General features: G+C 42.2%; 1 protein-coding gene and 1 pseudogene across 1 annotated transcript in view; one reads left to right on the forward strand and one right to left on the reverse strand.

Annotated features, from left to right (window-relative positions):
- Intu (inturned planar cell polarity protein) overlaps nt 1-25,911 on the reverse strand; it is a 65,611-nt gene that overhangs the window by 27,442 nt on the left and 12,258 nt on the right. Inside the window, exons 2-7 of the mRNA XM_038347584.1 lie at nt 25,346-25,884; nt 17,249-17,334; nt 8,985-9,188; nt 6,623-6,741; nt 3,173-3,262; nt 898-975 (exon numbers count right to left, since the gene is read on the reverse strand). Coding sequence (XP_038203512.1) covers nt 898-975; nt 3,173-3,262; nt 6,623-6,741; nt 8,985-9,188; nt 17,249-17,334; nt 25,346-25,884 — 1,116 coding nt within the window. The remainder of the gene's footprint in view (nt 1-897; nt 976-3,172; nt 3,263-6,622; nt 6,742-8,984; nt 9,189-17,248; nt 17,335-25,345; nt 25,885-25,911) is intronic.
- LOC119826512 lies at nt 22,091-22,584 on the forward strand (annotated as a pseudogene).

Here is a 25,911-nt window from a genome sequence, read left to right on the forward strand (position 1 = left end):
GAGGTGACAGAGGTAATGAGCACAACTAAACTCCACTGCCAAAGGATAAAAAATAGAAAAAGGTAAGCACAAAGAGTGCCTGAAATGGATAAGCATATTCGTGTTTTACGGAGAACACATGAAGGAATACATATGGCACCTTAACGTCTCATACAGTGGATCTCATTCCTACTAACTGTGCTCTGTTTGCTTATTTTGTTTTTTGAGACAAGGTCTATAACTCAGAGTGGCCTGGAAACTCCTTATGCAGCCTAGGCCTGCCTTGAACTTGCAGCAGTCCTCCTGCCTCAGATTCTCAAATGTCAAGACCACAGATGTAAGTTACCATGCCCAGATAAATGCACATTTTTAATTAAATTTTTTGAATAAAGAAACGTTTCAGGTCAGTGAAATAGCAAAGTAAATACAAACATTTACTTCAAATCTTAATCTTTGTTTTCTACACAGAAATATGCTATATTTGCCTCTAAAGAAATAAGCAAGTGTACACTGGTTTATATATTGTAATACAGAACTTTACAAATTAGTAATCTCATGAATTTCCACATGGAACCTACTGGAATATGCTAGGGAGAAAGCAATAGCATCATGGTTTCACTAAACCCGCTGTGACGGTTCACATCTATAATCTCAGCACCTGTCAGGAGTCCCGGTCATCCCAGGCTCCGTGGTAAGGCCTGGGTCAGTCTGAGCTACACAGTGAGATTCTGTCTCAAGAAAATTAACTCATAATTGAATTTAATAAGAATTAACAAAGAATAAAGAAAGAAAACACAAGAGAACTGTCACAAGAATGAACCAAACAATTTGCTTCACAAACAAGAGTCACTGCCAAGTGCAGAGGAAGACACAGAACCATGACCTGACACTTGAGACAGAGTCCAGCGAAATGCTTACCTGTCTAAAGAACCATACATGAACTTCAGGGTTTGGGCGACATCTTCTATCATGTTCCTTAGCTGGGGAAGAGGAACTCTTAAAAGAAAATATGTAGTTACTCATTCACAACATAATCCAATGATACAGACCCCAAAGCAGCAAGATGTCCTTACATTAACACATTGGTACAATTTAGTCAGCTGTGGGCAGAGCTGTGAAACTGTAAGTAGAGAACGGTCACCCGAAGGCAGGAAGTCGCTTCAGCTTTTCAGAGTCACTGTTTTACTAAAGAAATTGAACACCTGGGCAAAACAAACAAAAACAAAAACACTCCCCAAATTCTCCAGCATGAATAAATTCTAGGGGTGGTTTGAAAGAAAATGGCCCCAATAGGGAGCGACACTATTAGGAGGTGTGGCTTTGTTGTAGAAGGTGTGGCCTTGTTGGAGAAAGTGTGCCACTGTGGAGGCGGGCTTTGAGGTCTCATATGCTCAAGCTACGATTAGTGTGACAGTTTACTTCCTGTTGCCTGTGGATCACGATGTCAATGTCTCAGCTCTTTCTCCAGCACCATGTCTGCCTGCATGCTGCCTTGCTTCTTATCATGACAATAATGGATTGAACCTCTGAAACTGTCAGCGAGCCCCAATTAAATGTTTTCCTTTATAAAAATTGCCATGGTCATGGCGTCTCTTCACAGTAACAAAAACACTAAGACGGAAGTTGGTACCAGGGACTGCAGTATTGCTGTGATAGTCCCGACCATGTTTTTGAGTTAGCAAGCAGTGGAATGCTTTAAGCGCTGATTAATGGGCCATACCAGTAGGGGCATGGAAGACAGAGGTGCCCAGGGTGATCTGAACTGTGGGGTCTGACTCAAGAGGTTTCAAGGAGAAGAATTTCAGTATGCTGCCTAAAGATGGTTCTTGTGATATTTTTGGTGAAGAATATGACTGCTTTTTGTCCTTGTCAGAAAAGTCTGCCTCAGGCTAACATGAAGAGTTTTGGATTAATTTCATAGGCAGAGGAAATCTCAAAACAACCTAGTATAGACGCTGTTGTAAGGTTGCTAGGGTTGACTCTTATGAAGATTTACAATGAAAAAGAGAAACTGAGCAAGAAAAATACAAAATGTACAATTTGAGGAGGAAAGGGGCACCAGGAAGTGGAATGGAGCTAAACTTTTTATTCAAGAAGATAAACAGATTAAGAAATGAAATAAAGGGAGTGGTGACCTCAGGGGAAGACCCCACCCAGCGAAGAAGAATTAAAGAATATCTTAGGTCCAGGAATGGTGATACATGTCTTTATTTCTAGCACTCTGGAGACAGAGGCAAGCAGAGTTCTAAGTTCAAAGCCAGTCTGGTCTACAGAACAAGTTTCAGGACAGTTAAGCTTAGGTAGTAAAACTATTGAAAACAGAAAGCTAGTGAAGATGTAACTGAATTAGGGAGCCATGTTCCAGCAGGCAGAACTTGGCAGCTTTGGTTCTGGCTTTAGAATCAAGAGTAGAAGAAAGGAGTTATGGAATCTTCCTCCCCCTCTAAGGAAAGCCGCTGAGGCCAGGCGTATGTCAGGGGTGTCCCTGAATGGAGACTTGAGAGGCCATTGTGTGAAGCTGTGAGGTGAAGCCTGGAATGTCTTGAAGACACAGGATGCTGGAGACGCCAGAGCTGTGGGATAATTGCTGAGGAAGGCTGCAGACAGGGAGTGGACCCAGCCCAAGAGAAAGAAGTGCGCTGCAGCCAACAAAGCTGAAAGGAGTCGGAGAACTGAAGAGCATTCTGACATCAGACATGGAGATGCAGAGTTTGGAGTTTGCCCAGCCGGTTTTGGGTCTTGCTCTGGTCCAGTATTTCCTCACTATGCTCCTTTCCCTATGTTTTGGAATGGTAATGCATATCCTGTGCCATTATATGCTGAAAGTATGTGATCTGCTTTTTGATTTTGATTTTTCCAGGGGGATTACAGTTAAGAGATTGGCAGTTGTCTCGGAAGAGACTTTAGACATTGAAACCAATTTGAGACTGTTCTAGACTATGGAGATTTTTTGAAGCTAGACTGAATGCTATCTCTGTGTAGGCTGTTCTGACAGCTCCCCAAAACACAGTTACCTACTTCCCCAGTGCAGCACGCTGGGATCATGAAACCAGCACGAGGAGTTTTCTTTTTGATAAAAGTGGCATAATTTAATGAGACAGTCTTTGTTAACCACCATTTTACTTTTTGTTGCTGTTGTTACCATAGTTTCAGAAATTTTTTTAAAAGGTAAACAATAAAAATTTCAACTCACTCTTCAGCAGGCAGGCCAATTAACAACAACTTGTCAGACTCCTTCAAGAAAGCAACGTGAATTTGTTTCCCATTTAAATGGAGGGATGAGCTAAGAAAAACATAAAATCAAAATGTGGTTAGAGTAACTTTTATGGAGATATAAAAATATCCTTAAAAGGTTACACATGGTATAATTTAAGAACCAAATTGCTTAATAAGCAAGTTTCTTGGCACATACTTAACTACCACACAGAAAAGGCAGGGGTTGTGCAGCAACAAAAACATATTTGGAATTATTTCCAAACCCCCAGAATACACAAAAGTAGAATCATCACATGCCTACAACCCTGCTTTCAAGAGGCTGAGGCAGAAGGATTGCTGTGATTTCAAATCCAGCTTGAGTACAAAAGTTCCAGGACAGCAGGGCTACACAATAAGACCCTCCCTGTCTCAAATTGGGGTGTGTGTGAAATGTTTTGTTGACATTAAGTAGCTACATACAGTTTAGTTTCTTAAAACGACTGTTTCCACCCTAGCTCACTAATTCCACAGACTTTGTGATTGCCCATGTATGGACATGACTACTTAGGAGATTCCAAAGAAAAGAAAACAGTGATTCCGGCTAAAAGATGACAACACTATGAGATGTGGGCATAGGAGCAAGTGATGGAACCAGGGTCACATGCACATCTTGCTCAACGGGACTCTGGGACAGGGCTTGTGCGCAGTATGTGATGGATACAGAGGGAATGCGTCTGTCAGCTGTGACGTGTGTGCATTTCAAGCATGTGCAGTTTATTCTTAATTATACTTCATGCAGCTGCAAATGATTAGGTAACTTCTGAAAAGTTACAACAACCAACTATGGAAATACAGAGAGCACAAGTGTGTGCTGCTTTAAATAAAAACTAGTAAGAAATTTTTTTCCAAACTATCATTTTTATCTTAAAGTTTAGAGGTACATACACTTTTAGGCAAATATTAGCCTCTTTTATATCATACTAGCATTATTAAGTTTTTTTAAAAAAGAATATGCAACAAGACACATATTGTTAGGGAACTCTGAAAATAACATTTTACATTCATTGTTTCCTCAAAAAGGTTTTCCTCGATATCGTTATTTATCTTATCATTATTGACAAGATCTAACTACTAAGTAAAATGACATCTAACCTATACAGCAGAGAAAAACAAAGAACAAACCTACATGAAAAACCTTAAATTTAAAACAAAACCAAACCAAACCAGAAAATAAACAAGCAAACACAGATTAAAGCATTAGTCTAGGAGCTGGGATGATGGCTTGGTAGTTAAGAACAAGTACTGCTTCCCCGGAAGACAAGTTTTGTTCCCAGCACCCATGTCAGGTTCACATGGGTGTCTCTAACTCCAGCGTCAAGAAATTAGATGCACCTACATTCATGTACACAAATTACCCCAACTCACACACACAACTAAAAACAATTTTTTTAAAAAACAAATGAACATTTATCTTATGATTATATTCATTTGAAATGCCTCCTGCAGAGATCTCTGTAGACAAGGCTAGCAGGCCAATGGGTGCCTGAGCCTCGAGCTGTGGACAGGCTCATAGCTGAGAGGCACAGGGTTCCCTTTTAAGGTGATAAAAATGTTCTGATATTGACCACGGCCAATCTATGAATATGCTTGAATATTTACTTGAGTACTTTTTTAAAAAAGAGAGTGATTTGCTTTTATTTTATATATATGGTTGCTTTGCCTCCAGGTATATCTGTACCATGCATATGCCCAGTACTCACAAAAGCCATAAAAGGGTGCTAGATCCCCCTGAAACTGAAATTGCAGATACTTTGGGATACCAAAGTGCTGAGAACCAAACCCAGGTCCTCTGGAAGAGCAGCCAGTGCTCTTAACCTCTGAGTCATCTCTCCAGCCCCTACTTGTACACTTTTAAGAATGGGTGAATTGTATGATTTATGGACTATAGTTAAGCAAAGCTGTTAAAAAATTAAAAGAGAGGCTGGGGCCATAGCTCAGTTGGTATATAGCACTTAACGGACAGGCATGAGTTCCTTGTTTGGATCCCTGCAACGAATGAATGAATGAATGAATGAATGAAGAATAAATAGAAATCTGACAAGCTGATTTTATAAATATAAATTTATGTATGAAATAAAGTCTCAAGTACCACTGTCTTCAAATATATAATCAATATACCTATATGTTAAAAAACCAAAGATTTATACCTAACTTTTATTTAGGGAAACAAGTAAATTCTCCCCATTATTTTACATACCCCATATCTTCTAAAACTTTTAAGTATAATTTTTACCAGGATATGGGAAAAAAGTTACAATCTGGGATATCTAACTTCATATTTTATCAGTAATATAGGAGCTGTTAAAACTTGAACTAACCTTTTTTCATGAATTTTAGATTATTGAAATACTAAAGTAGAAAAATAGCAATAATTTATTTTACGACAAACCAAACTCAAAAGCTCTGAGCCCTTCATCCACTAACTTAACCATGGCATCAAAGTTAGGCCTGGCAAATACTGTGGCTGAGGAGTTCCCCTCCCTTCTTCTCTCTCCCCTCTCTCTTCTTCTTCCCTTGGTGCTACAGATGGACCCAAGGCCGTGTGCAGGGTGCTGACCACTGCAGGACAATGCAGTTCTGATCTCTGTCCTTTCATCACTAAGGAAACTTCACATGACACTGAGTTCTGAATCGTCCTCCTAAAGAACAGACTTATTTCTCCATCATTACTGTAAAATCAGAGTATTTTCTAACCATGTGAAAAATTTAGCATCTTCCTTAGTGAGTTGACAACCACAATAAAAACATAAGGAAGTCAAGAGTCAAGATATATAATAATGTCATGTTTAAAAGATAACACTTTCTTTTAAAGTAATTTTGTGTGTGTGTGTGTTGTACACATGTGTGCATGTGGCAAGTGTACCACAGCTTGAGTGTGGAGGTTGGGGACAACTTGTTGTGTGTTGTACACATGTGTGCATGTGGCAAGTGTACAACAGCTTGAGTGTGGAGGTTGGGGGACAACTTGTTGTGTGTTGTACACATGTGTGCATGTGGCAAGTGTACAACAGCTTGAGTGTGGAGGTTGGGGGACAACTTGTAGGAGTCTGTTCTCTCAATCCCCCATCTGGGCCCAGGAATTGAACTCAGGTTGGCAGGGTTGATAGGCTCGCGGCAAGCGCCTTTACCCATAAGCCATTTTGCCAACTCAAAGATGACATTGTCATGAAGAACTGTAACTATGGGTCAACAGCCAACTCTGTTAATTAAATGATCCTGGCACATCCCCGACTTACTGCTGAATTAAAAACATACACTCCAGATAAAAGAAATGTTTAGCTGAAACAGCTGCACCGCTGTCCTCCCCACAGTGGACTCTGCCACAGACAGGAATCCGTTTATCACAGATTACAAGGAGGAGAATAGAGAGAGAGAGAAACATTGTTACCTAGTAACTGGCGTCCCAGTCACACTTTCCAGCATGTCACAGAGGGTGAGAAAAATCCCCCTCACACTCTTGAGTTTCTGAGAGGCTTCAGACACTGGGTAATGGTACAGAATCTCCTGCTGTTAGGGGGAGAACAGATGATGAGCTCTCAGATGCTCCAACCAGCATTTGTCCTGAAAGATCAGACAGTGTACAAAGAACAGAGAGGGGATCCTTTCAGCTACAGTCGGAGTCTAATTCAGACCCAAGGGCAGAACTATGCCTGGAGTGTTAACACTTCAACAAGCATTTCAAATGCTACACTTGAAAGTGAGTTTAGAGACTGCATTGCCCAGGAGACCAAGCTACACAATTACAATTATTATTGGTTTCAAATAGTGCTTTAAGCTTTAATCCCCATGCGCTACTCCTAGGAATCTTTTAACTTCTTTCATGCTAAATCTTAAAAGATAATCATTATTTTTAGTAATATTACTAAATATTTACTTAATTATATTTATAAAGTGAGAATGCAAAACTGAAGAAGTACAAAGAGGAAGAAAAAAGTATCACAAGATTATAAAATCTCTAACTTAAATATGGGAGGGCTTAAACAGCATAACTCTATATGAATGGGCACATTTTATTATAAATTATGGAAAATGCTAATTTACATGATAGTTTAGAAAATGGCTACTATTTTTTCTGTTCTCAATGAGAACCTGTTTCTAAGAAACAGAGAGCTTTAACAAAAGTAAAATAGTGAATCTCTAAGTAGGACCTGCAGTGTGCAGATGTTACTAGAACATTGGGAACCTGCAGTGTGTTGACCTCCTAAAACATCAGGGACCTGCAGTGTGCTGACCTCCTAAAACATCGGGGACCTGCGGTGTGCTGACCTCCTAAAACATCAGGCAGCTTGAGCCTCACTTTCTGCTAACATTTAGGCAACATGTAGTTTTCTCACATGACAAATTAAAAGCAGACAAAAATTAAAACTTCTAGATAGAAATTGTGAAGAATTCAGAGTAACTTCCAATTACTCTAATGGCTATAATTGCTACACACAAAGTCCTAACTCCTCAAATCCTCAAATATACTGGCCAAGCTTTTCCTTGGTTCTGTATGTAAAGACTGCTGAACATCTATATGAGAAACAGTTATGTGGCACAGTGTCCGTGTATTCACAATTTTCACATTATCACAGATACGATTATGAGACACTGTGCAACCTACTTTGCATACTTACTAAGACCATCTTATATATGTAAATTATTCAATGTATGCTATGGGATATGTTTGCCAAATACACTGCATTATGATTCAAATTTATTGCAATTTTCATTATATTTATTTCAATTTTCAAATAGCTAAAAGGTATTTATTATTTATCTCTAGAAATTAAGTCAAACATGAATTAAAATCTGTGATGCTGACTTAATAAATTTAAACCTGTCCAAGAAAAATACTTCCATTCTATTTTGTCAAAATACCAAACGCTGTTTTAAACAGTCTTTGATTAGCGTTTCAGAAGCCTCCATCTTGTGATCCTTGCATTCCAAATCTTGTAACTGGAAGACAAGCTCTGTATCAATTATGTAACTCTCAGAGAAAGAAACGACCCTATGACATTTCATTGTAAAGTAACATAGTAGAGAAAAAAAGAGGCCATTTAAGGAAGTCTCCATAGGAGTCTTAAAAGCCTTGGTATTGAGGGGCTGGCGAGCTCTGCAGCCCTCAGCCAATTTAATTAGCTGCATTTTTAAAGCCCTCGTTAGTAGCTCGCACTTACAGAAGCTTCCACTCTGCATGGTAAAAATAAAGAGCCTCTCCTAATTACGATATTGCTACAGAACTGGCCACAGACAGCAACCTATTTATTTGTGAGGCATTCCCACACTTTCCCAGAGAAAGTCAGGCACGATGACATGTGGGCTGGAAAGGTTCAAGACAGTACCCCCAAAAGTTGCGAGGATTCAAAAATAAATGCTTAAATGGCTCATTTGTTCTAAAGATACAAGGAGCCAACAAGATGGAAGAAATAAGAATTATTAACATTGGAGGTCTATATATTTTTCAGAACACAAAACTGCCAAGTAGTAGTACATATACAATCAATTTCATCTTTACCACTTCAATTTTTATTAAACAGACAGAAAACAACACAAGGACATGCATATTTCATATGACAAACTGCAAAAGGAAGCTTTGCGGGTTCCATTCCCCATCGCTGAGAGGAGCTGAAAAAGCTCATACCCTCTTCTCTTAGTGGCTTGAACCCCTGGTGACAGAGTGCGCACATCCACAGAACACACACTGTATAGAGAACAGCAGAGGGAGCAGACACTCACCCCCTCCTGCAGCAGAGGGAGCAGACACTCACCTCCTCCTTGGAGACGTCTGACTGGAGCTGCAGCGAGAGGTACATAGTGATGTGGAGGGCCACCAGAGTGCTGGGCTGGGTGCCGTCGGCCTCCGACCCGCACAGAAGTTTCACCAAATCGTTCGTGCTCGACTGTGGCTTTTTCTTTTTTGGTTGGGTTGTTTCCTTTTTCACTGCATAGGCATTTTCAAATGTCAGCTTCACCTGAAAAAACATAAAACAAAATGTTTGATGTTTCAACAAGGCAAACATCAGATGTATTTTTTTTAAACAAAGAAAGCCATGTGCTGACATATATAGTCAGGAGTGCACATAAGGAGATGGTACCTAATGGGCTAATGGTGAGGACAGGGAGTTCACTTGTATCTGTGCCTAATTCCTTTCACAGTGGTGGGCACACACACATAAATTACAAATGTTTATTGAGTGAAAAGCACAATGGTCCCTATGAAAATACATTCACACAAATGCAGTCACTGACTGCACGAAGACAGACCACAGAAGAGCGGAAATCATATCGTTTGAGTACAGAATAGTCACTGCACATCTTTGCTGCAAATAGCAGTGACTCACAGAGAAAGTTAAGATGAAGAGATTCGGGCCAAGGGTAACCTTACACACTGGGAGGGAGTTGCCTTTCCTTCCAAATGGGGCAGTTTCAAATATTCTTCTCTCAGACGGTCTTTGTAGCCCTTTAAAGAGGAGCTAAAGAGAGTGTTAGCAAACAAACAACCACTGGCATTCTGGACACAGCACCACTAGGAGCATTATCTGTCAGTTTTATCAGGAAAGTTTTAATTTCACAGCCTGATGTCAGACTGGTCAGAATCCAGAATGCGGCAGTTTTCCGGCCTCTGACAGGCACCCACCCCTCCTTGAAAAGGGAGACATCTGCGCAGTGCCAGCTGGCTGAAGACAGCCTGCTCATCTCAAAGACACACCAGCATGAGCATATAATGAACGCTGGACAAGGAGGGCATCGTCATAAGCTCGGAAGCCACACGGTGCTCCAGATGTTTATATTCTAAAAATGCCCCTTTAAAGGGAATGACCCATAAAGTTTTAAATTTGGACGCAAATAGTGCTTTTCAAAGTAAGAGTAAGCCGGGCATGATGGTCGTTCCCCCACTTAATCTCTGCAGGTGCAGGTGAATCTCTGTGAGTTCAAGGTCACCCTGGTATATACAGGAAGCTCCAGGCCAGCCATGACTGTACAGTGATACTCTGCCTCTAATTAATTAACTCATTAATTAATGCTTGTTCAAGAATAAAGAAGTTTACCCAATGCTTGGAAGCAAGTAACATTGTATTAAGGCAGCAAGTTATATTTAAGGAAAGTACTTAAAGACTAAAAACGATACTAAATAATTCCTATTTTAATAATTTATTATAAGAGGTACAATTCTAATTCTAAATATGTGATAAGTACTAATACATTATGATTATTTTTAAAAACAACTTTTATATACTTTTGTATTTATAATATATACACACATACATACATATGTATACACATATATGAATATTTATGTGTATGTGTATATATATGTGAGTGTGTGTGTGTGTGTGTGTGTATGTGTGTATATATATAAAACCAGATAACCTTAACTACCTACCTACTCAACTGTTGTAGGTATTATATTGTAAAACAAAACATGTTGAAAAAATCTTCCAAAAGACAAAAAATACGTATCAGGTATTTTTTTCTTGTTGGCAAGGAGTGTTTGGGATCATAATTCACTTTTGCTTATCTGGAGCTGGTAGCAGCTTTTACTGACGTGAATTAAGTTAGACACATATCTTTCCTAAATCTCAGGATTTGCTGTGTAAGTAAGTTCCTTTGATTTGAAAGCGTCTCTCAGAAATTTACAGGGTAAAGGCATGGCCAGGGTACAGTGCTGGAAAGTCTCCATGTAAGAGGGGGCATGCCCTAGGGGGAACTGTGGGAGCCTGGCCCCTCTTCCTCTTTCTCTTTTATTTACTGGTTTTGGGGTGCACATTTCTGCCTCACTTGCTCCCCAACATTTCCATGTGGCACTCCACTAAAGGCTTCAAGATAAGGGGCCCATTTCATTATGGCCAGTCCTCACCGTCACCTTGACTAGAGTTAGAATCACCTAGGAGACACTCATGGGCCATGTCTGTGAAGTTGTTTCCAGAGTTTACTGAGGGGAGGACTTACCCTGAATGTGGGCAGCACCATCCCATGGGATGATGGCCCAGACTGAATAAAAGGGAAAAAATGAAAAACAGATGAGCATCCACGTTCATCTTTCTACTTTGTGGTCTGCCCAGACAGGAAGAGTTTCCTTCAGACACTCCAGCAGCCATGACCTCTGCCACATGTTTCCCAGCAGCCATGACCTCTGCCACATGTTTCCCGCTATGATGGACTTCCCTGTACCAGGATTTTTCTTTTGGGCCACCAACCAGCTCCCAAGTCATCCCCCTGGAGACGTCTTATTAGTTATCAGTGCTTGGCCTCATTTTAGCTTTTATTTTAATCTGCTTCTCTTTATCTATGTTTTGCCTCGGGGTTTTTTTATCTTTCTGTATCTGTGTCTGCTGACAGGCAGCTGCCTGGCTGGCCCAGACCTCTCCCTTTCTTTCTCCCTCGCTCTCTCCTCTCTTCTTCCTCTCATTCTTTCTTCTTCCTATATTTCTCCTCCTACTTATTCTTTCTGCCTAAAAACTCCACCTATCTCTCTACTGCCTAGCTACTGGCCATTCAACTTTGCATCAGAACAATCAGGTGCCTTAGGCAGGCAAAGTGAAACAAATGCAACACATCTTTACACAATTAAACAAACAGGGCACAAACAAATGTAACATATCTTTACATCATTACCAGAGGCAGCAGAAACAAAAGTAACACACCTTCACACAGTTAAAGTCATATTCCAAAGAATAAACAAATGTAACACATCTTTGCCTAGCTAAAATAATATTCTACATTTCCCCCTTCCAAACCAAGAGCAAACATAAACTTCCCCTCCCGTATGTAGTATTGTGTCAGGTATTTGGTACCAACTATGAGATAAGTAACAAACAGACCTGATTACAAATGAGACCCTCTAAAACTACAAGCCAGAATAAAACTTTTCTTCCTAAGTCAGCCAATTCAGGTATTTATTACAGTGACAGATGCTAACCTACATGTAGCAAAGAAAGGGTTTAAAATCATCTAGATGTGCTTGTTGCTAGTAAAAATGAAGTAGTCTAAGACTAACAGGAAATTACTTAGAAAGGGGAAAATTTCAAAACAGAAAGCACAGTGTCTATAGAATTTTTTAAACGTATTTTCTGTCAACACAATATGGATGAAAATTAACATAATTAAAGAAAGAGTGGAGAGAATATGGTTTTAGGAATTATCATCTTAGATGTGAAAACGAGTATTTGGGGCCTATGAGATGGCTCTTGGGTAAAGGCACTTGCTTCCACGATGATAACCTGAGTTTGATCCTGACCTACATGATAGCAGGAGTCAACCCCTGAGAGTTGTCCTCAACCCCCCCCCCCCCCCAGAAGTGTGTCTAATAAATAAATGTCACAAAAATAAAACTTGGTGTGAGCTTCTGACATAAACAGGCTACATGGAAGATGGCAGCTATTCTGGGGGAGGGGTACTGGAGGGTTCACAGAAGAGACTTCAGAGAAAGAGCCATGGCTCATACCAGGAGGGCATCTTCTGCAGTGGAGGTTCTCGTGGTTGGGAAGGTTTAAAGACTGGGCGTGACTCACCGAAAAATGACAACGGGAAATGAGTTGATGAACTGAACAGTCGCTAATTAGACTGTGAGAAGCAGCAGTGACCTCAAATTTGATACTACTTTGCTATGCTTGTGGACAATGACATGTGTGCTTTAAAACTAACTTTAATATTATATTTTGCAAATGACATGACCTATTTTCTTTCTCTTTTTTCTTTCCTTTCTTTTCTTTTCTTTCTTTCTTTCTTTTTTTTTTTTTTTTTTTTTTTTTTTTTTTTTTTTTTGGTTTCTTTTGAGATGGGGTTTCTCTGTGTAGCTTTTGGAGCCTATCCTGGGACTCACTCTGCAGACCAGGCTGGCCTCAAACTCACAGAGATTTGTCTGCCTCTGCTGCCCAAGTGCTGGGATGAAAGGCATGCGCCACCACCACTACCCAGCCTCCATTACCTATTTTCTGTTGTAAGCACTTTTTCACCTTGGCATGAAACAAAGTCAAACAAAAACATGTAGTGAGGGCTGATGGGCTGTGTTCCTGCCTCCCGGCTTTCGGCCGCCGGCTAGCTTAAAACCCGAAATAACAACACACAAACTGTATTCTTTTAAACACTGCCTGGCTCATTAGTTTCAGCCTCTTACTCACATCTTGACTAACCCATATCTAATAATCTATGTAACACCACGAGTGGTGTCTTACCGGGAAATATTCAGCATGTCTGTCCTGGTGGCTGGCTTCATGGCGACTGTCTCCCTGAGGAGAGGCATGGCGGTCTCTTTTTCACTTAGGAGAGGCGTGGCATCTGACTGAGCCATCTACCTTACTTCCTTCTTCCTGTTCTGTCTACTCCACCCACCTATGGGCTGGCCAAGGCAGTTTCTTTATTAAAACAGAAGACCCTCCCACATCAAAAACACACTCCATGGGACTGTTCATTAATGTCCTCCAATGGACAGTTCTAGCACCATTTTGATTTAAGAACAGTTGGTTCTATAAGATAAAATTACATTTCAGAAGGACGTTTCTGAAGTCCTATATGATAAGCAACCGTAAATGCTGAGTTCAGTTGCCTTGACAACATGATAAGGTGTAACATGTAACTAAAGAGATAAGCACTAATTTTTAAAAAGATTGATAGACATAGGTATTAAGGGCACTACATGATTATAGGGATAAACTTTTATTGAGCAATATCTAACAAGTCTCGTTCCTGTTGTTTCTAGTTTCCTGTTGTTCCTCCACAGACTTTATCATGCAACTAACTTCAGGATCCCACATTTCCTGCCTCCTCACTTGTGCAATTTGCCCAAACTTTCCCCATCCCTTCCAGGCTCAGTGATGATGCCCTGGTTCCCTCGGGTCCAGGGATGTGATTTCTATAACCCATCACCTCCAAAGTCTTGCATCCTTGGTTATCTCCTCCCTACTGTCTTCAACCCACGCTACCTAAGAAGCAATTTTTATCCCTATCAAGCCCCCCTCTTCCCACTTTTAAGTTAGAACCCTCTCCGCAGGGGCATACTGTGGGGTGGTGAGGACCCAATGCCACAGCAGAGCTGGCCTGCCTTGCACCTACCTGTGAATCAACACAGCTTTTCTCATAGCTTCCTGCTCTCTGCTGCCTTATCCTTTCTCTTTCAGCTGGCAGGAGGCAGGTGCTTTCAAAACACCTCATGAATAAGGCTCAAGAAATTAGTCTAATTGACTCAGCAAATTCTCTCTCCTTCAGACTCTTCTCCTTTTGAGCAATCTCACTGAGTGCCTTAAGGTAAAGCTCCTTGGTCTCGAACTCTAAAATACTGTAAAGTTCCAGACTTTCTGAGCATCTGTGTGGTGCTTTACAAGTTTCAGATCTTTGAGTATTCAGGGTTTCAGGTTGTTCTGAATAGGGAGGGTACCAATTTGAATGAATATCTCTCTCTCTCTCTCTCTCTCTTTCTCTCCCCTTTTCCTTCCCTTCTTCCCTCCCTCCCTCCCTTTCTTCCCTGCCCAGAACTCACCCACTCCCTTCTGGTTGCAAGAATTTTAGGTAAGGAATACTCAGCCACTACTACTATCTAATAAATTACAAGACCAGATTTCCCCAGTCATCCACCATAGCTCTTCCTCCTTCAATCCAGGAGCATTCCAGGACTGCCTGCTGCATCAGATACAGTCTGTGGTGGGTTGGATAGAACTGGCCCCCATAAGCTCACAGGGAGCAGCATTATTTGGAGGTGTGGCTTTGTTGGAGTAGTTGTGGTCTTGTTTTAGGAAGTGTGTCACTGTGGAGGTGGGCTTGAGGTCTCATATATGCTCAAGTCACACCCAAAGTCTCAGTTCCATTTCTTGTTGCCTGCCAATCAAGATGTAGAACTCTCAGCTCCCGCACAAGTCTGCCTGCATGCCATTATGTCCCACCATGATACTAATGGACTAAATCTCTGAGACTATTAGCAGCCACCCCATTAAATGTTTTCCTTTATAAGAGTTGCCGTGATCATGGTGTCTCGTCACAGCAATAGAAACCCTAACTAATTCACAGTCGCACACGGTTCAATCTGTTTTAATGTGTAAGAGTTTTCCAGCCATTTTTTCATGATGTGTGTGTGTGTATGTATGTATGTATGTATGTATGTATATGTGTGTGCGTGTGTGTGTGTGTGCTGGGCTTTGTAAGCCAGGGCCTTACACATGCTAAGCACACACTCTACCATTATTCCACAGTCCAACACCATCGTGCTATTAACACTTTTGAGGCATCTAGAAAGACAAAAAACAAAACCACAAAGCTAGTTGTGGAATGTTAAAATGGGCTTTGCCTCTGCATTTTATGTCAGCATACACCAGTGGAGCTGGAACTGGATTAGAAGACTTCCCTTTAGATGCCCTCTGATTACAGCTGAGGAAAGCTGATCTGGAATCTGTGAGGTGTTATGTGGAGGTCTGATCTGTTCTCCCAGTGTCTTTCTTCCTGTTACACTGTCTCGAAGGCCACTGTCTGATGGAGAACAAGAAGCAATAGACCTCGCTATCGTCTGAGTGCATTTTTATGATGTCACTGCTCGGCATGCCCAGGATTAAAGTCTCTTTAATTGCTTATAAACCTGCACTCTCTTCCTCTCGTTGCTGGAGGGACTGTTTCGCACATGCCACATCTTGGACAGGTCTACCTCAGTTGGTTCCTGCCCACCAAGACAGCAGAAGCACACAAGTTGAAAGGAGAAGGAAGGAATATGCTTTGGGTTAGCCTGCAGTCTGGTACTTTGAGTAACTGATTCTGCAGCTTTGGGGGAATCACTAAGCAGTTCCTAAAGTCTCTCTTCCATAGGATCTCGTCATCTAGTCTAGTCTGTCTCACAATCCTCCTGCCTCAGCCCCCTGGGTGCTCCAGAGTCCTTTTCGTTATGTATAAACCATGACCACCAATCACCGGACTCCTGCAGATCTATGGCAAGGCCCTAACATGCCAGAAGATTGGTATGAAGAAGTGCAACTGCACTCAGGGAACACCACAGAAGAGTTGGCAACAAGTCTTCAAGAGCTAAGGGTCCGCAAGCAAGCATCTTCCAGACCTGAAACTGCCCGTGTAAGCTCACAGCAGTGTGGCTGCCTGCAGGAGACCTGCAGGGGAGCAAGCCAGTTTGCAGGACAGTATAGATGGGGGAGGGCTCACAAGGCCCAGTTGTCTGAGGAGTTATTGCCAGTGGATAGCCACTGAGGCACAGAGATCATCTTTTTTCATTGGTGTGTTTCATGGTAGTTGATCGTGTTCCACACTCATGCACACACACTCAATTCTAATTTGACTGGGGGCAGGAGGATGAAGGGGGATGAAGTCAGGAAAGGGATACACTGGGTGGGGACTTCAGGAAGATTGGAAGGAGAGGAGATGGACATTGGGCACGACAAAAAAACACACTGTATTTATCCATGGAATTATTAAAGAATGAAATTGTTTAGCTAAGCAATTTTTGAAAGAAGTGGTCTATTCTGTGACATCTACGCCTGACGGCAGCTCAGGAGCCTGGGAGCTGATGTAAAGATGTTCTCAGAAATGGGCTAGAAAACCAGATGCCTGACAGAAATGCAATATGCATTTTATCAATGCACTGAAGCCATGATTCTGAATTTAAAGTTGACAGAAAATTAATCTGACAGGAAATCTCAAGGCCACATGACATTCAGACTGTGGCATTGTGCTATTTGAAGATTTTAGCCAGATTAACAGTGAGAATCAGAAGCAGGAAACAGGACAGAAACATTTGAAAAACTTATATTTTAACCAGAAATGGAGTATGTTTAAAGTTGCTGCCAGCAGATATGTAAAGACCGGCACTGTTAAAAAGAGGCCAAGGACTCTGCACTGGGACAGTAGAAAAGCTACTCAGAGGGCAGCCAGTAATTGGCCAGGACTCCCTTCATCTCCAAAGCTAAGTATTGGCAAGAGGCGAAGCTGCCCTCGGGGCTCAGGCTTCAGTGTCACGGGACATAATCTCAGCATCTTACAAAGAAACCAGCACAGAACGGATGTACTTTAGGCAACACCGTATACAATATGGAAGGGGTGGTCACACCTGCATTGGTCCAGGGATGCAAGACAGAACTCTCTCTATGTTTTCAGAAGTCACATCTACATCATTCACGGCAACAAGGACATCGCCTAGAAAGAGAAAAACAGAAGACAAATGGGTGAATATTCCAAACCGAAAAGTCCTGGACTCGCGACACAAGGAAACAGCTGTCCAGATTACTGCAAGGGCTTAGTGGAAAATGTGGTACATGCAGGGACTCATCCGAGGTTATTCTGAACATTAGTGACACAGCCAATCACCCAGCTTGGGCATTATGCTTCCCAACAGGGCACCATATCTCTGCCAACCATGAATATTTGAAGATATGGATATTCCTAGTCTCAGTGTAACTAAGGGGTACGTGAACCCAAAGGACCAATGGAAAATTCTTAGCATAAACCAAGTATTGCACTTAACAAAATTGAATCTAACCACTCAGACCCATAGTAATAAAAAAAAAAATCCAGCTAACCTTTTAATTAAACCCACGTGGTACATGACAACACACTGTGCTATTGCTGCCACCACTGGATGGTGTCTGCAGAACAGGCCTTTGTACCACAGCTTCCGACGATACCGGCATGACAAGCATGTTTTGGGCAAAATCTTTACCATGACTGCTCTTCAGATGCTTGTATTTATCTAATTTCAAAATCGAGACCACTACTAAAATCAAATTTTACTTTCAAACTATTGATACACAACACAGCTCTTGCCCAAAGAGAGTAAGAGTCAATTTATTCTGGGGTTAAGCCAGAGTGATCCTGGTTCAGGAGCTCAGATTTGGGGTGCCTCAAACATGTTTTGCTGTGGAAGTGGTTACATGAGCCAGAATAAAATTTAGCTGTAAATCAGTGCAGGGGCAGTTACCAGATTTACTGGTGGGGTCCCAGGTAGGTGGGCTGGCATACCTTCAGGAGTCTATGAGCATCACAGGCTTTCTGGAGGGAGTCTGAACTTGCGGGTTGGTGGAGGCTTCTGCTTCGCTAAGAATGCATTGCAAAAGCTCTAGCTGACAGTCAAAGGCTGGACATGGAACACTATGTGAGCCTAAAACACAGATATGGGCTGTGACTAGGGCAACGGCCGTCCAAGATAGCCTGGGTCTGCATCTTCAGTACCCCAAATTTCCTCAATCGTGAAGTTCTAAGCAGTCACTCAGCCTTGCAGAGTCTTCAGCCAAAGGTGTAGCTTTCTCTCTGGGATCTTCAGTTTATAAGAACTTAATTGAAAGTAATATCAAAGCCCTAGTAAGCTGTGTTAACAAAACCACACACATATCTAGGGGACTGTCTCGTCATTCCAGATTATACACCTTTAACTGCTGCAAAAGAAAATCAAGAAAAGATTTTTAGAAAGACCAACTCTCTCCTCTCAGGAAGCTTAATACTCTTTGAGGAGGGTAGTGAGCATGCAAGTGGGCTACATAAACCCAACAGCTTCTGAACATCTTCTGGGTCTGGGTTCTGTCATCTTTTCAAGAGTATTTGTCTCGGGAGGCAGAGGCAGGCGGATCTCTGTGAGTTCGAGACCAGCCTGGTCTACAAGAGCTAGTTCCAGGACAGGCTCCAAAGCCACAGAGAAACCCTGTCTCGAAAAACCAAAAAAAAAAAAAAAAAAAAAAAAAAAAAGAGTATTTGTAAGCCAGGCGGTGGTGGCGCATGCCTTTAATCCCAGCACTCGGGAGGCAGAGGCAGGCGGATCTCTGTGAGTTCGAGACCAGCCTGGTCTACAAGAGCTAGTTCCAGGACAGGCTTCAAAGCCACAGAGAAACCCTGTCTCGAAAAACCAAAAAAAAAAAAAAGAGTATTTGTACAGTGCACAGCTTGAATGTCAGAGAAAATGTCTCTCGAGTACAGTTATTGTACAGTGTGAAGAGGACACACTCTCGCTCTAAATGGAAAACACTGTCCAGAAGAACGCCTCCACCGTGGTAGGCTGAGAAGATGGTCACATGCAACTGTGGCCTCCTCGCCCACAGCTTTGCTCCTCAGGAGACTAGACAAGCACTGAGAAATGTCCGGAACTTCCGGTCACTGGCCTTATCACTGCAGCCGTGACAATGTTTGAACATTGAGTCGTCTTCACTCTGCTCGCCAAAATGAAGGATGAAATATTTTTATATTTTAAGCCTCTCAAGTAGCAAAAACTTTTGTGCTAGTACATAGTTTCTAGAATTGTAATTTTATTGGCCAAATGACGTAACTTATACCCTAAACGTCCATGCACTTGCTTGACAGTTTTCTGCTTTCACTTATGAAAACACTAAGTTTTAAGTGCTTCAATGAGCCTTTTTGTGCTCAGTTTTTCTTCCTTCCTATGTGTGTGTGCGACATACGCACACATGTATGTGTGTCTGTATATACGTGTGAGCAAAAGGACAGAGGGGGCAATCAGATGTCCTGTTGTCACTCTCTGCCGTATTCCCTTGTGACAAGTCTCTCACTGAACCTGGAGCCAGGCAGGCAGCCAGCAAGCCCCAGATATTTTCCTGTCCCACACACCAAAGAGGTTATGGGCAAATGGGAGCAACACCCGATTTTTGCTTCTTTAATACTGATGTTTGAACTCAGGTCCTCATGTCTCCAGCTCCTTTTTTCTATTTTGATCTAGGCTTAACAAACTTCTATTATTCATGCTTCGGTGGACGAATGGTCTGTGTTCAACTGCTCAGCTCTTCCACCAGCTCCATCTGAACTCAGCCACTGACAACAGAAAAATGGTTGGGGCTGTGTGCAATAATATTTTATTTCCAAACACCCATATTTGGGTTCCAAATACCTTTCCTATGCTGTAAATTATTTAAGCCTTTAGACAAGCTACATAAAACGTAGGTAGTAAGCCTAATGTGACCTTGCAGCTCTATCTCATTTGCCTATCTGTTTTGAATGGTTTTTCAAGATAAATGTCCAGAAACGAATCAAATGGGCTAAATTATACACTGTTGCAGAGTAAAACTCATGTCTAAATTATATTTTGAATAGCATAAACAATTTCTTTTCCTCTATTTTTTTCAACGAGAAATAAACCCTATGGTGCCGTCCCCATGTACAGAAGCAACCAATACAGCAGGCCCGCGAGACTAAATGGGGATGAGAACATGGGCCCAGGTCTGTCAGTGATGAACAGTTTGCTCCTGAGTAGCAGGTACTAACTGTAGCGGTGGCTTCCCAGGGAGGAGACACTAAAATCCTGCGCTTCCAACAAACTGTGTGTTCTAGCCCCTCTCTTGCAGCCGGAAAGCATGAGAAGGAAAAGCCAAACGCTGTCGGGGACAGAATAGGACAGAGACACTGTTCATAAGAAACTCAGAAAGTCACAGGAGTACAAACGGAGAAATAAAAATCTATTCTAAAAAGATAATGAAAATTCATAGAGAACAACATAGTAAGTGTTCATAAAAACCAAATCTATATTTTATATTTCAATATTTATATTTCAAATATTTTAATTGAAAAAAGGTTCAACAACAATGGAATGAAAAAAACTATAAAAAGTCTACATAAAGACTATATAAAGTCTATATAAAATGAATATTAGCCAAGCATGGTAGATATGCCGTAGTTGCAGCACATGAGGGCTGAGGCAGGGGGGCTGCAGGCTTGAGAGCAGGCTGTACTAGAGTGAATTCTAGGTTAGCTTGGGCTACACAGTGAAAACCTGTGTCAAGAAAACACCAGAACCAAACATAACAAACAATGCAAAGGAGTTCTGCATGCCAGCCAAGTGGGACTTCCGCATCGTTGTGTGTAGGGCCGGGGGCGGGGGAGGGACTGTTTGCAAGCCACGGTGTACACATGAGGGCCACAACATTGGATGTTGGTCCCTGATCTTCCACTTTGCTTGAGACAGGGTCTCCTGTTCACCACCACTGCACATGCCAGACTAGCTGGCCATGCGCTTCTAGGAACTCCTGTCTCAACCTCCCTCCTGCACAGGAGCACCAACATCACTCATGCATCCTGTTGCATCTGGTTTTACGTGGTGGCAGGATTTCAACACAGGACTTCATGCGGGAAGAGCTTTAGTCACTGGGCCAATTCCACAGACCAACAGGAATACTTCTCATAGATATAGCTTAAGTCACAGAGGATATAAATAATGAGACACTAGAGAACACACACACACACACACACACACACACACACACCCATCCACAAAAGCTGAAGAACAAACTAAATCAGTTCTGTTCACTGAAGGTTCAAGGCTGCCTTACGAAGGGATGCTGACTGACCTGAGGCATGTGGAAGAGACATCTAGGTACAGAAAATGTTGACTCTTAACATTGTCTTAAGCAGGAGAACACACATATGACAATGATCAATATACACTCAGGAATAGATGGCATACCTCAAGAACATGCCTGAAAAGTGAGCACACATCCTCAAAAATATAAAGAAAAACATAAGCCACCTTCGTCATAAAAACAAATCCACAGTTGAGAACTTAAGAAACTATACAAAACAGCTTGGAATTAAAATCTTCATTCTGTATCAGAAATAGTCTTCATGGGAGGGGTGGTAATCTGGAAAATTTAATGTGTGAAAGAAGCAGGATGGTGTTACATTTGTAATCCCAACACTTGGGAGGCTGAGACAGGAGAATAAAAAGCTTGAGACCAACCCATGGGCTACATAGTGCTAGTTCCAGGACAGGCTCCAAAGCTACAGAGAAACCCTGTCTCAAAAAACAAAACAAATCAAAACAAACAAACAAAAAACAAAAACCCCCAAATCCCCTAAAACCAAAAAATAAAACAAAACAGAAAATAATCAAAAATAATGAATAAATATTATTTATAAGTAGAGAATATGTGATTTCCTTCTCTCTCTTCCTATCCTTAAAAAGAAACAAACAGTTATCCACCTGCCCCACTCTCAGAAGCCAGCAAGATGGTGGAAGTGGAGAAGAAACAGACTGTTCACCTACCATGGTCTGGACCTGAACCAGCTGCTGGGTATGTCCTAGGAGCAGCTGATGCGGCTGTACAGTTCCCACCTGAGGCAGCTCAGAAGCAGGACTCCCTATGTACGTGCCTGAGAAAGGGCAAGAAGGAGGTACCACCCATGGAGAAGCCCCAGGTGGTGAAGATCCACCTGAGGAACATGGTCATCCTGCCTGAAATGGTGGGCAGCCTGGTGGGCAGCATGGTAGGCACACACGATGGCAAGACCTTCAAGCAGGTAGGAGCCAAGCTACAGGTGAGTTCTCGCTCCATCACCTACAAACCTGTGAAGCACAGCTGGCCTGGCACCCACTCCTCCTGCTTTGTCCCCTCCAAGAAGCCATGGCCAAAAGACCCATGTTCAGTCCCCAAGGAAAACAAAAGCCAATTATAAACAAAAATGAATAATATTGAAGAAAAAAAGCCCCACCAAGGCAGCTTCCACGATGTAGGTAAGAGAGTAAATTCTATTTGCTCTGGTCTGAATGATACCAGCTGGCTACGGCTTCCAGCTGATTGCCAAGCTTTCAGAAAATTCTTAGAAACAGAAATGTAGACAAAGTAGCAAATACTGGTACCACCCCCAAAGGACGAAAGTCTCCGAGACCTAAGCAAAGAAAGTAAGCGCGGATGGGTTCTGCTGTTGTGAAAGGACACAGGAGAAACATCACAGGCCTGTCTCACTAATGACAGGCACACTTACAGCAGACAAGCCACACTCACGGACAGAGGCCAGAAAGCAAGATGTGTACATGTGTATCGCCATAGTGGGTAGCCGTGCACAGCGTCCTCACTGCGTCACCTGGAATACCGAGACCGACAATCTCAGTTACTGATGGAGCTGAGACCCCGAGACATCCAAAGTCATCAAATGCAGACACGGGAAGAGAATACCTTTTTAACTGCTAATAAAATTTAAGCCAGATTTTATGGCAAACACCTGTAATCCTAGCTTTTTGGGTGTAGAGGCAGGAGAATCAGGAGTTCAAGGCCAGCACAGGGTACTGTGAGGAAGGCTCAATGTGTTTATGTGCATACCTGATGTTTGCATGCAAAGCTAGCTTAGTAACAGTGCATCCCCTTGGAGTCTAATCTGGAAAATAAACAAATATAATGAGTTGAGACTTTCTAAGACACATTGTAAAATTTACACCTCCAATATTAGAGATAATGGAGAAGTGTGTGCCAGGGAAACACACAGACACACAAAAATAACCCAATACATAATATAAAACACTGTCGACACTTTAAAATAATAGGTAGAAAAATAACTAAAGATTCAAAAACAAAATCCTCCTAAAGCTGAAAATACTATCTGGTATATAAAGAAGTTTACTACGAGAACAGACTATGGGCAACAGCTTGGCCAATGCCCCTGGTCTTTCCTGATCACAAGTGTAATTGAGGGTCTTGACTTGCGATGGACAGCAGTTATTCTATTCAAGGCACTGTCTCTGCATGGGGCTGCTCTTTCTGGAGCTCTCAAATCTATATATACCAACACGAACATTCCGAATTAAATGTTCCCACCCTCAGCTCTCCCTTGAGTATGTGGAAAGCCATTCCGCATGCACTTGAATCCAGACCACACGTCTGGCAGAGCAGCAATGACGACGGAACAGCACTATTGCTGCCTGAGTGTCTTCTTATACTTCCATGCACTTCCTGAGCAGTGACCTTGCTGAATCCCTCGATGAGGAGGCTTTCATCCACTAAAAGCTCCAGGAGCTACAGCAGCTGGAGTGAATGCCAGTGCAGACAAACGAAACACTGGAAGGTCAGTCCTTTCCCCAGAATTCAATGTTCTATCCTTCTTGGGTGGCCTTTTCTCCACGAGAAGTGTGTGTGTGTGTGTGTGTGTTACATGCACGAGTGTGTGCAAGTTTGTCCCTATGTACATGCAGAGGCTACTCAAAAAGCTGGAGTCTTCCTCTATCTTTCCCTGAGAGAGGATCTCTCCCCAAATCACAGCTGCTGCTTTGGCTGGGCCACATCTCGTTGTAAAATGTGGATGTGCATTTTGGAATCCGTGCACTGACAGATATCCTTCAGACATGTGTCCTTAGAATTCACTTTGTGATGCTCTGTCACGTCATCTGTCACACTGTGATGCTGTCTATTTCTGATGTCCTCCTCCTGCTGTTACATGAGCTCCTTTACACCAGCAGTCAGATCGTCACTGTAAATTCCACATGCCTGACACTTAACAGTCAAATGCGTTCTGAATCAATGAACAAACAATGCGATTTAGATTTCAGGCCAGACAGATCTGAACATGTTTCTAAAACTCCTATTTTAGGCTGGGTCAGCTGAGAAGACAGACACACTTCAGGGCGGTTACAGGTTTGAAGTTTTGTTAAGAATGTGCTTCCAGAGCCAGCAAGATGTTCAGTGAGTAAATGTACTTGCCAACTAGTCTGGTGATGCCCAAGCCCGGAACCCATGATGGCAGGAGAGACCCACTCCCACGAGCTGCCCTCTGACCTCCACACATGCCAGGTACATGTGCCCAGGTACAAAGAAATAAATAACCGTAAAAAGAAATATATTTTCACATTTGATTAGTCTATTATTATAAAGTAGAATAAGGTTGCTAATTAACTCACATGTTATACCACATGACTTAAAATCAACGATGCAAAAATATGCATCTTAAAATGTTCAAAATAACTTGTATTTTTCCTCTCAAAACTGGGATATTTTAGAGAAGTGCCCTTATAAAGGAACTTACATATAATACCACTGCCGTTAAGAAGGTCAGCTGGCAGTCTACAGCCACTCCAAGAACTTGCTGTCCTCAGTGCAAACATACAATTTTAAAGTATTTTTATTCATAAATTATATATTTTGCATTATGTTATTGGATACAGCTGTTCCAGCCTAAATGATGACTGTATAATCAACTTAGTTTCTTCTCCTTGTCAGCAATCATAAGCAAGATGAAATGAAATTATACTATTCAAAACCTGAAGATGAGCTATGCTCCCTAGTCTGAACTAGGTGCGTGTTTCTGTTACTCAGAAGCATTCCTTTTCAGATCATTTGTATCGACTTTACTTAGAGACTGTATCCTGTCTTCTACACCATGGATCCCAGGGTACTGCCCTTAACCATGCATCTCTGCAAACAAGGACTGGAGCTGCTGCAGCACTTACCAACCAGGACTTGACCACTCTTCATGGCAGAGCCTCCTGGCAACAGGCCGTGCACCACAAGCCTCTCTCCATCAGCCGGCTTCCCGCTCCTTCTCCAGCTCCACTTGCTCTGATGGACAATTCCCACCAGCACTTCCAGGAGTTTGAGCTGCTCCCTGGGTTTGATGACGGTTAGCTTTCTGGGGTTGATATAGACAGTCACATCCTTGTACCGCTGTTGCACAGTGACCCCGGTCTTCTGGTTGGACTGATGCTTCAGAATGGACACTGGCCCGTTGTCATTGCTGTTCTTTTTGTGGTAGCGCTTAGGTAAAAGTCTTTTGCTCTTCAGGATCTTGGTGAAGCGCTTGAGCTTGGGTTCATGCTTCTTTCTTTCTCTGGAGTCATCCTCTTCAATGATGACCTCCTTCTCACTGAACCTGACATGGTTCACGGTCTGTGTCTCCGGAAGGAGGCTCTCCTCCTCGTCCTCACTCAGTTCCAGGTAAAACAGCTCGCCATTCCTCTGCACACTGTCCAGCCACTCGGGCTCCAGATCACTGTGTGAGAGAGGAAAGGTCACCTGC

Source organism: Arvicola amphibius, chromosome 11, assembly GCF_903992535.2.
Source record: "Arvicola amphibius chromosome 11, mArvAmp1.2, whole genome shotgun sequence".
NCBI lineage: Eukaryota > Metazoa > Chordata > Mammalia > Rodentia > Cricetidae > Arvicola > Arvicola amphibius.